Source organism: Cavenderia fasciculata (assembly GCF_000203815.1).
Source record: "Cavenderia fasciculata unplaced genomic scaffold Scf_EU5ZYIE02H8LDV-5, whole genome shotgun sequence".
Lineage (NCBI taxonomy): Eukaryota > Evosea > Eumycetozoa > Acytosteliales > Cavenderiaceae > Cavenderia > Cavenderia fasciculata.
This window is the reverse complement of record NW_004457639.1, coordinates 12,216-28,991: the sequence shown is the minus strand read 5'-3', so window position 1 is coordinate 28,991 and position 16,776 is coordinate 12,216. Positions and strand designations below refer to the sequence as shown.

Genomic DNA, 16,776 nt, shown 5'->3' with positions numbered 1-16,776 from the left:
TATGTCTTTTAGAAAGTTTCAAACTAACTACTGTCGAAAACTCTCAATCGACTTTATCAGTTTCAAAAAAGTGAAAAATTTTAAAAAAAAAAGATTTAATAAATAAAACTAAAAATAATTATTTATAATATTGGACAACCTGTTGTGGATTTCATTATTGGATGATCGATCCTTTGTGAGTGTTCAGATAATAGATTAACTATGTAAATGGAGGTTCTATGAGGTGGTGGCTGATCGACTCCAACCACTGGTAATTTCATATCGAGATGTTGAAGTACCTCGGTAGTCCATGATTTGCAATTATGGTGGTTCGGCGGTGCATCGAATTGAAATCCATGTGTCACCTCATGACACACAGCCATCACTTGCTGACGAGAAAGTTCTGTCGTAGCAACCAATGTATTGCTTTTATTATTCGTAGAGTTTGGATCGAGATAATAGAATCCGAAATGTGCCTCACCATTGTCTTTATGGAACATGTGCAAACAAGTAGGGTTGTACATTACTGATTCATGATAAAGTATAGCCCAGTGAGAAAGAAGACTTGCTGATGACATATTACTTACTACCTACTGGTTCATGTCGTTCCAGTTGCAGTCGAGGTCGATGAGTCCGTTGATGATTAAAAAGATAGAGATAAATATTGATCATTGAACACATCAAATCTGTGGTTAACAACTTTAAAGTTATAATATAACTTTAAAATACAAAGATCTTCACAACTATTTTATTTATACGAAAAAAATCAAATTAAAACAATTCTTTGGATTTTCTCCAATCCAGCACGCTGGTGATATATACTTTATTATTATACTATACCACTACCTTATAATCTATTCTATTTGTTCTATATTTATATATTTGAAAGAATGTCATCAGAATTTATATCAAAAGAGTTTCAAATTCGAGCAGTCTATAATAAAGAAACGATTAGGGTGTATCAAGCCTATAACAATGAGATTGCAGACTATGCAGTCAAACATCAAACATTTACTGGATGTCCTCATTGGTCGACCGAAAGAACTACATGGATTAAACCTTCATTCTTGTGGATGATGTATCGATCTGGATGGGCACAAAAGGATAAAAACCAAAATAGAATACTTGCCATTGACATACACATCAAAGATTTTGAATATGCAATTCAAAACAATTATAAGTCTTCAACTAAACAAAAGTATCAAATTGAAGGTCAAGAACTACCACCACCATCCAAAGAACATAGTCAACCACCTGTTTCAAAGGTAGATAAATCAAATTATGATATCGTAGTTCAATGGGATCCTGAAAGATCTATAAAATTGGGTAAATTGGGTTCAAACATCAAATCCATACAAATAGGAATTAAAAAGAGAATTGCTGAACAATACTCTTCAAATTGGATCACTCAAATTACAGATATTACAAATCAATGTTTGGAAATTAAACAATTATTGGATAATGGTCACTTGGATCAAGCTCAATCATTATTACCAATTGAAAAGGTATACATACCATCATTTATTAAATAAAACGACAATGTGTATTATATATAATATAAATATATGTATTATTTATTTATTTATTTATTTATTTTTTAGTTAAAAAAAGATAACTATAATTATTGAAAAAAAAAAAATAGGATTTTGATTTAAAGAATTAATTTGTTATAAGTTGTAGTATACAATCTATAAATATCTGGTTTTGATTGAGCAAGGATATTTGGTTCCATCAAGAAACAAACGACTGTGGTAACAACACCAGAATAAATGACCTCCATGACAATCATGATAAAGGAAAAGGAGATACAGAAGATCATCAACCAAGAGATGGCGGGAGCTGATGATACGGCAAGACTGATAATGAAACCAACAATGCCAGCCAAGACGGCACCCAAAAGGATAGAGATGGAGAGTGCAGTGCTGATAAAGTTGTCATTGACGATGAGATCGGCACCACGATTCTTGACGAGGTCCATAGTACTACGTGCAGCATCACAATAACTCTTGCCGTAGATGGCTACCTGAGTATAGGCATAGACGTTGAAAAGTTGGAGAACAGATTCGAATAGTGACAAGATACAGTTGAGGAGACAACCAACCAATTGAACAATACCATTCTTGCTGCTTTGCAATGATTGTGCAATATAACGTAGTGTAGATACAATGGCGAGTAATAAACTACCAAAACAAATACTTCCAAACGATGTTGTAATAGCTCTCTTGAATGACTTTGCGGTTGGACTTGGTGGCATTCCAACACTACCATCAAGGAAATACCATGATGCAAATAATCCACTAATAGTACAATGTACTACATTTTTGATTACTATAAAAAATAATAATAAAGATAGATGGTGGTTGTTAATATTTATCTTTTTCTCTTTTCTTTTAAACTTTATCTTTACCATTAGTCACCCAATAAAAACTAAAGACCATGAAAACAAATAGAATGTTAAATGAAGTATCAGTAAAGGTATATGACATTCTGGTAACTGCCAAACCCCAAAGAATTAACCAAATAAAGTTTACAACCAATGAAGCAAATCCAACTCTATAACATGCTGGGAATCCTATAAAATAATAATTATAAAAAAAAAAAATTGGTTAATAAACTAAACTATTATTAAATATTGTTTTTTTTGATTTCTTACTATCTAATAATTCAATTGAACTTGTTAAAAGAGCAGCAGTAAAATCAATTCTCTTTATCAAAGAGATAAAGAAAATGAAACAAATCAATGCGACAAAGATTAATAATGCACCCATAAACCAATTGCCAGTGACAAAGGCGACGATACAAAGGATAATGGTAATGATAATATTAATGATAAAGGTTGCTTTGATGAGTCCAACTGCATGACGACGAGCAATGTGTAACCAACCAAAGAGATAGATGACTGAAATGAGTGCAGAGATACCGACAAAGGCAAGCAATGGATAGTTTTGTGAATCACCACCAACAAAACTTTCATTAATGACTGGTCTAGACAATGAAACAAAGTAGACCAATACCAATGCAAGTAAATGAATTACAAACAATACAGTGTATAATATGTCTTGATACTTTGGTCCATCTGGGAACTTTTCACATGTTTCGTTATATACATAGGTTTGTGGTGGAATAAAGATTGGTTGAAGTAATGGTTGATTATCATTTTGTTGGTATTGTTGTTGTTGTTGATTTTGTTGATCCCATGGTTGTTGTAATCCATATACTGGGTTTGGTTGTTGTTGTGGTACAACATATGGTTGTTGATTATATTGTTGTTGTTGTTGTTCATGTGGAGCAGGTTGATAATAAGCTGGTTGTTGGTATGGGTTACCTTGGTATCCTTGTTGTGAACCTGCATTATTATTATTATTAGTATAGTTTGGTTGAACATATGGAAGTCCTTGATTATATTGTTGTTGTTGTTGAAGAGGAGGTGTTTGATTGCCACCCTGTTGTAGTTGTGGACTTCTATCTCCTTCTAAACCCATCCTTTTCTATTCTATTTATAGTCAAAATACAAATCAATAGAGTAAAAGTAATTTATGATTATGTTATGTATGTATGTATGATTTATATGTATATGTATATGTATAAATATATACTAGTACGTGTGAGCTTTGAGTTTTGCAAAGAAGAAGAAGAAGAAGTAGAAGATAAATTACTCAAAGTAAAAAAAAATGAAAATTAAATTAATAATAATAAAAAGAGCATCTTGCAAAAACAAGAAAATCGACATTAAAATCTGGTACGCGACTCTGGACATGTCCATTTTGGTGTATGACCTGTCTCTCTTTAAAGACACATTACCCTAGGGTTACAAATAATTTCCATTAACCCCCAAACGAAAGAAATCTTACACTCAAATGAACTTGGTATGATTCTTTAACATGTTGCATTGATCGCGGTTGGTTTATTTATTTTTGGTTTTGGGTTGTTGATTGATTATTTGATTCAAAACAAAATATTGTATTGGTTCATTAATTAATCAGAATATACTAATACAGGTCGATATGGTTCAGTGATATATGGTTTCTTCCATCCCACTCTTTCTTGTGGAGCACTAAATGCATTTTGAACATATCTAACTCCATCAATCTTTACATCATCTAGAGGTTTATAAATAATACATAAATTAATATCATATTAAAAGTTAATAAAGAGTAGAAAATAACTTACAATCAATATGAGTATGACCAAAGATATGAGTATTTGAATTAATGGAACGTAGTTGATCATCCAATTGAAGACATCCAACAACTAATGGAAGATGTTTTCTAATTAGTTTTTCTCGAGGTGGTAATAGTTCACGTCTAGGTACAAAGTGTGAGAATGTAATGACATTCTCGGGATAGTTTGATTTGTGTGTCTCTTTGAATTCTTTAATTCTCTGGTCATTAATGTTTAAGAAGAATTGAGCTGCATCGATCGATTGGAAATTCCATTTACAATATTTAAAATCACCCCATACCTTTGCAAGACCTGCATAGGTTTCCTCCTTTTCAGATACCGACATTAATTCAAATTGTTCATCAAATGATGGATGATACCATCCAACTAATGGTACAATTGCCAACTAAAAATTAAATAAATAAATAATTAATTAATAAATATGTAATATTAAAATCTTTCTTTCAAAATAATAATAGTTATAACATACCTTATTATTAAGTCTAGTTGGAGTAGTATAAACACCAAGTTGTTTACATAATTGTTCAAGTGCATTCCATTTCTCAATTGAATCGTTATACTATATTTAAATATTTAAATAGAAATGTAAATATGAATATGAATATTTGTTTAAAAGAAAGTTTAATAATTTATTAATAATAATAATAACCAACCTTTTTATTATCATCTCTTCCAATCCAAAGTTCATGATTACCAAATGTATAAAAGATATGAGTATACTTTTCCTTTAACATCTTTAGTGTTTTTTCAATGATACTCAGCTGATCACTAATATCACCACTAATAATCAAAACAGAGCCTTCTTCTTGTTTTGGTAATGTTGACATGTATTCATAATTGGTTGGAAAGTCTGTATGAATATCAGATACTGCATATACTTTCATTTTATATAAAATTGATTGTGATAGAGGGTGTATGTTATAAAAGGTAGTAGTTATAATAATGTTTTGTTTGTTTTAAAATATAATACGATATTGTAGTCTTTCCTTTTTATACTCAACTATTAATACTTTTATACAATTGTAATGACAATAAATATATTCAATAGTCGAGAGAGATATTAAAATAGTAATATATATCTCTTGATGACGCAAAGATGGAATTTCAACAATCCCAAAACCACACCCTTCTTGTTTTTTTCGTGACTCAAGCTCATGAAAAGTAAAACTCTTCTTGAAATTTACTTTTACTTTCTATTGATCACCTTTTCTGGAAATGTTATGATGAATGAATATTTAATAAAATATATTTTTACAACGAATAAAAGTTGTATTGGAGAAAATAAATAGAATTGATGGAAAGAAGAAGTGAGAGAGATATTTTGGATAAATTTTAATTTTTGATTTAATTTAATTATTTTTATAATTATGGTCTTGGAGCAACTGGGATTCGGTAATGAGTGACCTCTTGTTCATCCTCATCATCATCATCGTCATCACTATCCTGTTCATCTTGATAGTATTGATCTTTTAGTGTTAAAATAGTTGGGAATTTGTTGGCTAATCTTGGGTCCAAGTCATCATCGTCGTCGTCATCATCACCATTTCCATGTTCCAACATTTCATCTGACGACCATTCTGATGTAGTTGTCTCATCATCGTCGTCATCATCATCATCGTCATCATCATCATCATCATCATCACTATCTTGATTTTGTTTTGTTGCAGGTGAAGGAGAATATACATTTTTGTTGTTGTTGGTAGATGATAGAGATGGAGGTGGAACTGGAGAAAAGGTTGATTTTTTATGTACAGGTAAATCGGATTGATCCGAGTCGTCAGTGACAAGACTACTAGCTTCATCATCTGCCACATCATACTCGCTAACACGTCGTGTTGGAATTGGTGGTATGATTGCAAGTGGTGCTTGTTCACTTGGGAATATTGGTAGTTGTTTTCCATTGGTTTCACTATTTCCTTCTCCTTTTGAACCTGATGGAAGAGGTGGAGCAGGTGGAGGTGTTGGTATTGTTGATAATTTCTTTTCTTTCTTTTTTGTCTTTTCTTCCTCTCTTTTTCTATCCTCTTCTTCATCTTCCTCCTCGGAATCTGTAAAATCATCATCCTTTTTAATCTTTTCCTTTTCTTTTTGAATTTGTTCTTTTTCTTTAACCAATTGTTTTTGTGAACGTTTCTCACGTTTTTCAACTCTCTTCTTTCTTCTTTCATCACGGTCTTGTCTTTTGGCAAGTTTATAGACGATGAGTTGTTTCTCGGCATCCTCTCTCTTTTTCTTGGGGTCTTCTTCGACATCCTCCTCACCTTTGGTAAATGGTTTGGCAGCAGCCTCTTTAATGTCAGTTTTGGCACCACCATAGACACGTGCCGACTCTTGTTTCTCCTCTAATGTGACCGTCTCGGCATCGAGCTGTACCAACCCAGGCAGTTTACTAATAACATATAATCTATAATCTCTGTATTCACGCAACGAGTGTCCATTGAAATAGTTTGGACACGCCACATTCTTCATCATACTCAATGTCTTGAGTGAAGGCATCGTACCCGTCAACTTGTCAATAAACATTGGTAAATTTTCTATATTGTTTCCATTGACCCACAATGTATGCAACTGTGACATCATTGGGAACTTTGTATGTGATGTCAATCTATTATCATCTAATACCAATGTTTGTAATTGTCTAAATCCTTCTAATACCATCAAGTCCCTAAAAAATAATAAATAACTAAATAAATATTACTTATTCTCATCATCCTATCTTTCTATTCTATTCTAAATTACTTTTCTAAAAAGTTACTTGTTAGATCTAAAGATTTAACAGTACCTCCAAACTTTTCTACAATCTTTGGATTGATCTCTGTCATTTCTCGATAGGCAAGATCTAATCTTTCAACACCTAATACATCCTGTTGACTCTTTTGTCTTTGCATTCTCTAAAAAAAAAAACGAAAGACAGTCTAACTCTATTATCTATCTATTTATATATATCTACAACAATGTAAAGTGTTTAAACAATGCAATCATCACACACCCAAAACAAAAAGTGTAGATGTGAATTGATTCTTTTTTTTTTTTTATTAGCCTTCCAAAAGACGCATTCGGCAAACCTCAAGAAAAAGTCCATTGAATAATCGAACCAAATCCAAGTCATTTATAATTATCTTTACACATTTTATTATTATTATTTTATCTATCTCTTTTTCTTTTTTTTTAATTTTAAGCCAATAATCTAGTATGTTCTCTAGGATGAGAATTATGATATTTACGAACCTTGTAAACAATGGCAGTTACAATGGCAAAAGCAACAATAGTTGCACCAATAATGATAAGAGTAAGTTCCCATGTTTTAAGACCTTTATCACCTTTTTTCTCTGGAGAGTCGAGGAAAAGGACGAGTGAAGATGGGGTAGTATCAAAATGAACAACTATCAACTTTGGATCGTATTCAGTTTCGAGTGTAATATTTACTGATGGGTCAATGGTTAAATTGTTGGCGGTTGATTGAAGAATGGTAAAGTTGGTGTTTGGTGCAATATCAAATAAAACGTCAAAAGTGATGGATGAATTGAGTGTAATTAAAATGGTTGGTGCCGATAGGAATGGAGTAGCCATTTGACTATTGTTGACTGAAATAATACTATGCTCTGCAATAAAAGAGCCATTGAGAATAGTAACCGATGACTTGTCAATGTCCAGAGTAGAGTTGAACATTCTAAACGATTGTGTGTTGAAATCGGCAATCGATGGTCTAACCCAAATATAGGAATGGTTGACTGTAAATTGACCAAAGTCAAAGTTGTAATTTTCGCTTGGGAACAATGACAATAGACTGGCTTCAGAGGTAAACGTGTCGGTGGTGATATTAGTTGGACCGGCAAAAAGAATAGTGGAATCGGGACCAACTTGGAGCGTACCAACTGTCAATTCAGACGAATCGATATTAAAGGTGGACGAGTCAAGTCTGAGTGTAAGGTTTGGTGATGTAAAGTTGAGATGAGCACCATAGTTTAGAGCCAATGTACAATTGTAGAGATTTAAATCGTTATAGTACAATAGTGAACTGGTTACTTGGAGTGAACATGTAGTGTTGGGTGTTGTTACAATCTCCATATTCTCCATATCGACAATGCCCAATGAATTGATTTGGTCTTGCAAGATGTAGTATAGCTTGGCCGGTGAAAAGTTTTGGATTGTTCCAATGGTGGTCTGGTTGACTGTTATATTGGTTGATTCCGCGCCATAGACATTGACGAAATTAATGATTACATAGTCAAAACTAACTGTTTGAACATCGGTAAAGTTGTAGGTTGTGAATGTCAAAAGATTGTAAAATGAAACAAAGGTTGCATTGGTCACCGATACATTATTCATCATTGCCAAGTCTATCCCTCTAAGAGAGATGGTATTGACAGAGTCAAAACTATTCAATGCGGTAAAATAACTGTCTTGGTTGGATTGGAATACTGGAATCGAGTTTGCTTGGTAAGTACCACTAAACGACGACAAACTTTGAGTAGTCGAGTTGACAGAGTTGATAATGGTACTATTAGACACAGAGATACTGTTGATATTGACTGCTCCAGAGACTGACGACACTACCAAATTACTGACTTGGATTAAACCGAGGTTGACTTGATCCGATACATTGCTAATCGAGATACTACCAGTTGCAGGGACCGACTCAGTACTGACAATTGATACAATACTAGTAAACGAGTCTAGTGTCAACGCACCATTAATCTCGGCGCTGTCGATCGATATTGATTGAGCAATTGAACCATTCAAAGATAGATAACTACCTTGACCAATTGCGAGTGATTCAAATGACAATGTTGCATAAATCTCTCCAGTGTTTGGAATAATGTTCAATGTAGTTCCTTCACCTTGAAGAGCGAGACTATAGGTGGATGTGGATGATGTACCAATCAAGAGTGAAGAGGTTGACTGTACATTCAAGACAAATGGGCCATCAAGGGTCTTTAATAGAGCTACTTGCATGGTTGTGTTGGCAAGTACCAACTCACTACCAATACTTTGAATAAACGATCCTTGACTATTGATTTGACTGTTGTTAAATGTTACAGTGGCAAGATCAATGGCTATGAATGAACCTTGTGGACCAGTGATGGTGGACGACTCGATATTGGATCCATCACCGAGAATGATACCAGTAGTGTTGGCAAGTACAATCGTGCTGCCAGGTGACGCTACCAACTTTCCGGTAAAGTTGGACTGTACGTCAGAGACAAAGGTAAGACTAGCTAGTCCAACAAGACTGAGTGCGTTGACTTGGAGAAGTTGTGACGTAACGGTTACTTGAGCAGCATCTTGTACAATCATTTCAGCAAATGGTGTGTATGTTGGATTATCAGTGGTGGCAGCAGCGGTCAAGTTATAGTTAAAGGTGAATCTAACATTTGCACCAATAATTTGAACCGATGTAATGTTGCACAGCGTAGATCCCGACGACACATAATAGGTGGTTGCAGGGTCTGCCAACGATCCATTTACAATGATAGAGTCGACACCAGTCAAACAATTTGGTGTAGCTCCTGGTGTAGCTATCCACGGTCCAGTTGTAAATGAACAAGTACTTGTAGCTTGATCATTACATGTTGTTAAATCAAATGTAAAACTTTCTCCTTTACATTGATTTATAATAATTGAAACTATAAATAATATTATAAATAATAATATCTTCATCTCTTTATATCTATCTCTTTTTTTATCTTTATCTATATACTAAATAAAGAAGAGAGCTCTCTACTGATCAATCCACATCATCTTAGTCCAAGCCTTTCATAATCATTCTTTTGTTATTTAAATAAATATCTTTGTTTAAACCTTATTATTTAAAAAAACAAATATCTTCAAGAAGATATTTAAAGTAGTTTCTCAACTATTTTGGTTGTGTTCGATGATGTTGACCTTATTGTGTCTTCCAAACAAACAAACAAGATGAAGATAAAATATAGAGTAGAAAATAAATAAATAATTAAATAATATTTTGACACTCTCAAATTTGAGGAGAGAACACTTCTTTTAAAAGTATTATTAATTTGCGAAGCAATATATTTTAGATATAGTGAGACGAAAACAGACCGAAATTTCGATAGAATTCGAAACTTTTAAAAAAGTTGGTCTCTTCTTTTCCCCACTCTCTGTCATCAAAATTATTTCGTGTGTGAAAGAGAGAGTAAAAAAAAAAGAACGAGTGATAAAATTTATACTTTTAGTTTCATAAAACACAATTAAATAATAGTATATATTTATAACTACGAGATTTAAAAAAAGGTTCATATTAATTCTAACTTACTTCCTCTTCTTTGTTCAACTTCTTGTCGACAAAACCTACTGTCCTTTCAGTTGTGATTTTTTTTTTATATAATATTTTTTTTTCACCTTTCGACTGTTCCAACAACTCACAAAACAAGTTCAGTATTCAAAAAAGTACGGTTCATTCTCTTATTATTTGTAACATTTATTATTATTCTATACCAATACACACACGAGTACAGTCGCATTTATATCCATTAGTCGACTAATCTTCAATATTATTACAACAAAAAAGGAATCACACTCTCTAGTATCATTTTTTCAAATCAAATAATAATACACGCGTAGAAAATGAGTCAAGATAACAAGTTATACGATATGTTGGGTGTCGCCCGTGATGCCTCTGAAACTGAAATCAAGAAGGCTTATCGTAAGGTATGTGTATAGGAAGGAAAGAAAGAGGAAAGAGAAAGAAAAGACAAAGAAAGAAACAAAGATATATTTATAAATACATCTCATTTTTTCTTTGTTTTTTTTTTTTCTCTCCTCTTCCTCTTACCCCCTTTTTTTCGCCTCTTAACAATTGTTCTGACGAAACTAACACGACGATCTATATATAATTATATCTCAATATATATTATATATATTATACTTTTATATTTACTTATATAATTTATAGTTGGCTATTAAATATCATCCAGATAAGAACCAAGAGCCAGGAGCTGTTGATAAATTCAAAGAGATTACAGTAGCTTATGAAGTTCTCTGTAACCAAGAAAAGAGAGATATTTACGACAAATACGGTGAAGAGGGTCTCAAGGAAGGAGGTCCAGGTTTCTCACCAGATGACATTTTCTCACAATTCTTTGGTGGAGGTGGTTTCTTTGGTGGTGGCGGCGGCGGCAGACCAGGTCAAAGAAGAGGTCCAAGAAAGGGTGAATCCCTTCAACATGTTCTCAAGGTTAACCTTGAAGATTTATACAAAGGAAAGGTTTCCAAACTTGCTCTTCAAAAGAATGCCAAGTGTCCAGATTGTGATGGGTAAGCAAAAAGAAAGAAGAAAAGAAGAAAGAGAGTATCAAATGACTTATATATATTTTATTTTTTAGTAAGGGAGCAAAGACAGCTGATGCAGTTAAAAAGTGTGATGAATGTAATGGTGTTGGTATCAAGATTGCATTGAGACAAATTGGCCCAGGTATGGTTCAACAAGTTAAACAACACTGCGGTAGTTGCAAGGGTGAGGGTAAGGTTATCCGTGAAAAGGATCGTTGCGGTAAATGCAAGGGTAACAAGACCATTCTCGAAAAGAAGACATTGGAAGTCAACATTGACAGAGGTATGAAGAACCAACAAAAGATAGTCTTTGCCGAAGAAGGTGACTTTGAGTCATCTGACATTACTCCAGGAGATGTCATTGTCGTTTTGCAACAAAAGGAACACGCCATCTTTACTCGTGAAGGTGATGATCTCTTTATGGAACACAAGATCACCTTGTTTGAAGCCTTGGCCGGTTTCACATTCTACATTACCCATCTCGATGGTCGTGTCCTTACCGTCAGCCAACCAGCCGGCAAGGTCATCACCCCCAACGCCATCAAGTGCATCTATGGCGAGGGTATGCCCATTTACAAGCGTACCACTGAAAAGGGTCGTTTGATTATCAAATTCACCGTAGAGTTCCCAGCTGACGGTACCCTCACCCCAGAGAGTGCCAAGTTGCTCGAAAAGATCCTTCCAAAGCCAAAGGCTCAACCAAAGCCACAAAGCCACGACGGTTACTATGATGACTGTGTCTTGGCCGATTACGAACAATCCTCACGTCACAACCACGGTGGTCACTCTAGAAGTGAAGCCTACATGGACGAAGACGATGATGAAGAAGGTCACGGTCATCCACAAGGTGTTTCATGTCAACAACAATAAACAAGTGAGACTCACCAAAAATCTCTCTAATAAAAAATCAAAAATAAATATAATACATAAATAACAAAAGATATAGAAATGGATAGATCTATTATTTATATATGAGATAGATAGATATTTATTTATTTGTTTGAATGCATTATTTTATAACAGTGTCTAAGACAAACTTCAACAAAATTCTTATCATTTGTTTTGATTGAAATGATTGGTGGTTTGGCTATGAAATTGGCTTTAAATAAAAGTAATCCTTCTCCAGCTATTTGAATAGATTCTGATTCCAAACGACTTGATCCATATACATAGTTTTTATCATCCAGAGTTGGTTGTAATTTACCTAGAGCAAGTCCATTCTCAAATTGACATTGTATATTTGATGTTACATTTTGTAAATTTACTACTTCTCTTTCTTGTGAAAATTCTTCCCATTTTAATTTAAATTGTTCTTTATCAATGTTAATTGGTCTAGAAAAAAGAAAGAAAGAAGAGATTAATAATTTTGAAATATTAATAGTCAATATTGTTTTTGATTTACATACACTAGGAAATCCGAAATATCAATTGGAATTAAAAGATTAGGAATCGTTTTTAATACGGAATTGATTGTGAATTGAATATCTAAATGAATTGATATTGAATGACCAGTTTTTTTTAAATCTACTTCTAAAACTTGTAATACAGTCAACTTTGGATTTAATTCTTGGATTGTTAATTGATTATCTTTAATATCTACAATTGAATCTCCGTCAAATTCAAGCTAATTAAAATATTAATAAATGTAGAAAAATTTAAAATGGAAAAGATTATCTTTCTCTTTCTCTTTCTCTTTCTCTTGACTACATACTTTATATAAATCATTTTTACCAATAGTTGTAACAAGATTGGTCAAAGGATGACTTGATTGATTATTTGAAATTAATAAAAGTAAAATAAAATTTGAATTGTTTGTCTTTGGAATTGATATGGTTGATAATACTATATTACTATCACTATACAATTGATATTGTCTTGGTTTAATTGTTGTTGGTTTTATCTAAAATATGAAAAAAAGTTTTAAAAATAATTCTAAATAATTTAAACATTTTAGAGTTTCTCTATCTTACATAAGAATGGTAGATTGAAGTTAAATTTAAATTATTGAGTAAAAAAGAATTGCCTGGATTAATTTGAGAAGCTAATCGATGATGAGATGTGGTTGGTGATGATGATGGAGGTGATAAGACAATTGCATTTTGATCAGTGCTGTTGAGGTCACCACCATCCAATAAATGATCATAGTTTGGTTTGGGAGCCAATTCCAATTGTAATTCTTTGGTAATATCATTAACTCCTGCCATATGTTGATAAACTGGATTATTTGTTTCCTCTATATCTACAAGTGAAGTATTATTATTATTATTGTTACCAACAATAGGAGGTGATGTAACTGTAGAATCATTGATTGAAAGATTAATTAAGTCCTCGGTATAATTGCCTTGTTGTTTTATAGCAGGTGCGTTGTTGCTGTTGGTGGTGTGAATATTTGGTTTTGGTCTTTGATGATGTATTCTATCAGATACACTCAAAGTATGTGAATCATCTTCCATTTCTCCAAATAATTCTCTTGCCATTTTTTCTTTCTTTTCATCAACTGGTCTTGTTGGAATGTTTCTTTGTTGTGGTTGATTATTATTATTTTGTTGAGGGTTTTGTTGAGGATTAGTTTGTTGTTGATTGTTTGATTGTTGATTGGTTGGTTGAGGATTTTGTTGAATTGGAGCGACAGGTTGAATATTACCAGTATAACCTTGTTTAGTCCAAACAACCTTTTTAGGTTTTGGAACAATTGGTTCATTATGTTCGGGTTGTCTAACAACGGCAACAGCCAATTGATTTTCATTATTGCTGCCGACTGGAACCAATTCTAATGATTTTTGATCACCAGTACTCGTTTGACCTGTTAGAATTGGTACAAGAGGTTGATGAATTGCCAATGCATTATTATTACTGTTATTATTAAAGATTGAAGGAGGAGTAGGATATTCAAAATTTAATTCCTTTTCCTTTGTTGGATTATGTTCAACTCCGATATCAATCAACTGTAAAGAGGAAGATTTTGTTCTATTTTGTTTTGGAATGTAAGGTTTTGAATGACCTGCTTGAACTTGATTTCTTGCGTGTTGTCCAAGTTTTTTGGCAAGTGTAGAAATGTCTACTTCGTTACAGTAGGCATCTCTTGGACAAACATTGTCCAACATTTGTTGGTCGTTGGCCAATTGAATCAATTCGTTTGCCTTTTGTTGGGTCATGAGATAACGTGAACCCAAGTTCTTTTTAGCCACCAAAAGTACTTGTGGCAGTACCTTTCCAATTTGAGCAGACAATTTTGCCAAATTACCCAATAACCACGATTTAGTGTTGCCATCATAATCCAATTCCAAATAATCACAAATAAAATTAATGACACTTTCCAATGACTCTGTTCTCTCTTCTTGTGGTACTTCCAAATAAGAATATTCACTCAAGATCCAACATAATACTCTAACCAATAATTCCGATAAATGACCACCATTAACTTGATTACCATTACTCGTGTTATTTAGATCAGTATATTGATCAAGAATATTCCAAGATAGATTGATTGCATGTTTTTTAATATCGATATCTTGTTGTTCGTTTCCAGTACCATTTGCAATTAATTTGATCAAGTTGTAGGCTGATTGTTCGGGTACTCTTGAACCTTGAACATTTAAAAGTTTTATAATACATTCAATGTACCAATAGTCGTTGGGTGAGTATTTCTCGGCGAGGTCAGATATACGAGTGACTAATTCACCTTTGAGATACTCATCGTCGGTCGAGATGAGATGGTCAATCAACTTTGCACAGATTGGTACTATATTCTTGCTGTTTGTCATTCGATAGAGAAGATCCAAACTCTTTCTCTTGAGAGTTTCATCGTTTGATTCGAGACATTCAATGACATCTAGTTGATGAGCGGTCACTGATTTTGGCGACACCTTTACAATCGATGTAAGGGCTTTAATGCCAAGATAGCGAAGGTTATTGTGACGACCTTTGAGTAGGGTGGGGATGGCTTCTGCAGCCGCTGTCAATATCTCTTGGTGGGGAACAATCGTGGTGATAGTTTTGATTCCCTCGTAGAGAACCGAGAAACCGGCATTGTTTTTCATTCGACGAGCTTGATTCATGACAAACACAATGACTTGGTACATGTGTTCAGAGGCAGACTGGTCATTGGCGCCAAGATTCGACAGCAATTTGAGAAGGGATACTTGTAGCCATGGATGTGGCATTCCATGGTATATGAATTGTGCAGGTAATCTTCCCTCCGATACCTGTTTGAGAATCGATACAAAGCTGGGTACCAAATCTCGAATGTTATTGCGTGTCTCTTCCACCTTTGATGCATCCAAAAACAGAGCAAGTGAAGCTGCCATGACTGTAGGATCACGATCGCACAATGCAATACGTAGTGCATCTTGTAGTTGTGAAAAGATATCTGGTGATTTAGAGTAGAGTCTGTGCAGAGCAGAGACACATTTCTTTCTGACCACTGGTTTTTGTGAACTTGACAGCAGAGCAAGAACACGTGGTAAAAAGGCAGGTGTCGTCTCTTCATCGCCCAACATCGACAAGGCAGTCAATGCCGAGCAAACCTCTACATAATTGGATGATGCCAAACCTTTCAAGATTGAATTAACAGCCATAATCAACATTTCATGCTTCTCTGGTAGACACAGTGACAGTGTGAGATAGCCAGTTCTCTTGTTCAACATACTACTATCCTGTGTCATATTCAATGCTTGAACATGTCCAAATGGTACATCATATCCCAACATATGACAATATATCATACGTACCAAACATTCTCTTTTCTTTGCTTTCTAGAAAGAAAAGAAACAAAAAAAAAGAGATTATTAATTTGTTGTACTCCTCATATTTAGTTGGAGGGGGTTAAACATACTTGTTGATCAGATGAAGAGAATGCATGTTTTAACTTGATGAGTTCAGTTTTAATGATACGTTCCTCTTCTTCTCTTGAAACGGCAGAGCATATGTTTTGGACCAACTCGAAAAAGTCTAGATCCAATATTGTATTTTGAATGGATGTCAGCCATGAAGGTACCTGTATCTTTGCTTGTTCAGTCAACTTTAATAATTTGATTGGATTGAATGACATGATGACAGAAGATTATGATTCTATTCTTTCTACTATAGTAGTAGATAGATAGATTGATGGTTGTTAAAGAATGAGTTGATGGACAAATCTCCTACCACTGCTACTACTACTACTATTATAGTGATGCTGCTTGCTGATGTCACAACTAAGCTAAATGAGTCTTCTCATCAGAACATGACCTTCTCAAGAATAATCTCATGAAATTTAATTTTTTTGTCTCAAACAAAAAATCCCTCCCAACTAGTCGAGTAATATAAATCATTTTAGTTTGTTTT

General features: G+C 33.7%; 8 protein-coding genes across 8 annotated transcripts; 2 read left to right on the top strand and 6 right to left on the bottom strand.

The window, feature by feature from the left end:
* Positions 1-122: 122 nt before the first annotated feature.
* Positions 123-557, bottom strand: DFA_09811 (uncharacterized protein; the record flags this gene model as incomplete). The annotated part of the gene is made up of 1 exon (XM_004351659.1): positions 123-557. The coding sequence occupies one exon, from the start codon at positions 555-557 to the stop codon at positions 123-125; it is 435 nt and encodes a 144-aa protein (XP_004351711.1).
* A 312-nt stretch (positions 558-869) lies between these two features.
* Positions 870-1,511, top strand: DFA_09810 (uncharacterized protein; the record flags this gene model as incomplete). Its single annotated transcript, XM_004351658.1, has 1 exon — positions 870-1,511. One exon carries the CDS (start codon positions 870-872, stop codon positions 1,509-1,511), a length of 642 nt encoding a protein of 213 aa, XP_004351710.1.
* Positions 1,512-1,630: 119 nt separating this feature from the next.
* Positions 1,631-3,461, bottom strand: DFA_09809 (uncharacterized protein; the record flags this gene model as incomplete). Its single annotated transcript, XM_004351657.1, has 3 exons — positions 1,631-2,307; positions 2,387-2,551; positions 2,633-3,461. The coding sequence occupies 3 exons, from the start codon at positions 3,459-3,461 to the stop codon at positions 1,631-1,633; spliced, it is 1,671 nt and encodes a 556-aa protein (XP_004351709.1).
* Positions 3,462-3,954: 493 nt separating this feature from the next.
* On the bottom strand, positions 3,955-5,045 carry DFA_09808 (uncharacterized protein; the record flags this gene model as incomplete). Its single annotated transcript, XM_004351656.1, has 4 exons — positions 3,955-4,079; positions 4,150-4,546; positions 4,631-4,720; positions 4,815-5,045. 4 exons carry the CDS (start codon positions 5,043-5,045, stop codon positions 3,955-3,957), a joined length of 843 nt encoding a protein of 280 aa, XP_004351708.1.
* Positions 5,046-5,526: 481 nt separating this feature from the next.
* On the bottom strand, positions 5,527-7,270 carry DFA_09807 (leucine-rich repeat-containing protein; the record flags this gene model as incomplete). The annotated part of the gene is made up of 3 exons (XM_004351655.1): positions 5,527-6,826; positions 6,901-7,052; positions 7,202-7,270. 3 exons carry the CDS (start codon positions 7,268-7,270, stop codon positions 5,527-5,529), a joined length of 1,521 nt encoding a protein of 506 aa, XP_004351707.1.
* A 65-nt stretch (positions 7,271-7,335) lies between these two features.
* On the bottom strand, positions 7,336-9,928 carry DFA_09806 (uncharacterized protein; the record flags this gene model as incomplete). Its single annotated transcript, XM_004351654.1, has 2 exons — positions 7,336-9,788; positions 9,916-9,928. The coding sequence occupies 2 exons, from the start codon at positions 9,926-9,928 to the stop codon at positions 7,336-7,338; spliced, it is 2,466 nt and encodes an 821-aa protein (XP_004351706.1).
* Positions 9,929-10,746: 818 nt separating this feature from the next.
* On the top strand, positions 10,747-12,321 carry ddj1 (heat shock protein; the record flags this gene model as incomplete). Its single annotated transcript, XM_004351653.1, has 3 exons — positions 10,747-10,830; positions 11,075-11,436; positions 11,505-12,321. The coding sequence occupies 3 exons, from the start codon at positions 10,747-10,749 to the stop codon at positions 12,319-12,321; spliced, it is 1,263 nt and encodes a 420-aa protein (XP_004351705.1).
* Positions 12,322-12,443: 122 nt separating this feature from the next.
* Positions 12,444-16,501, bottom strand: ap4e1 (adaptin N-terminal domain-containing protein; the record flags this gene model as incomplete). The annotated part of the gene is made up of 5 exons (XM_004351652.1): positions 12,444-12,783; positions 12,858-13,075; positions 13,163-13,351; positions 13,422-16,205; positions 16,286-16,501. The coding sequence occupies 5 exons, from the start codon at positions 16,499-16,501 to the stop codon at positions 12,444-12,446; spliced, it is 3,747 nt and encodes a 1,248-aa protein (XP_004351704.1).
* Between the last annotated feature and the right edge of the window lie 275 nt (positions 16,502-16,776).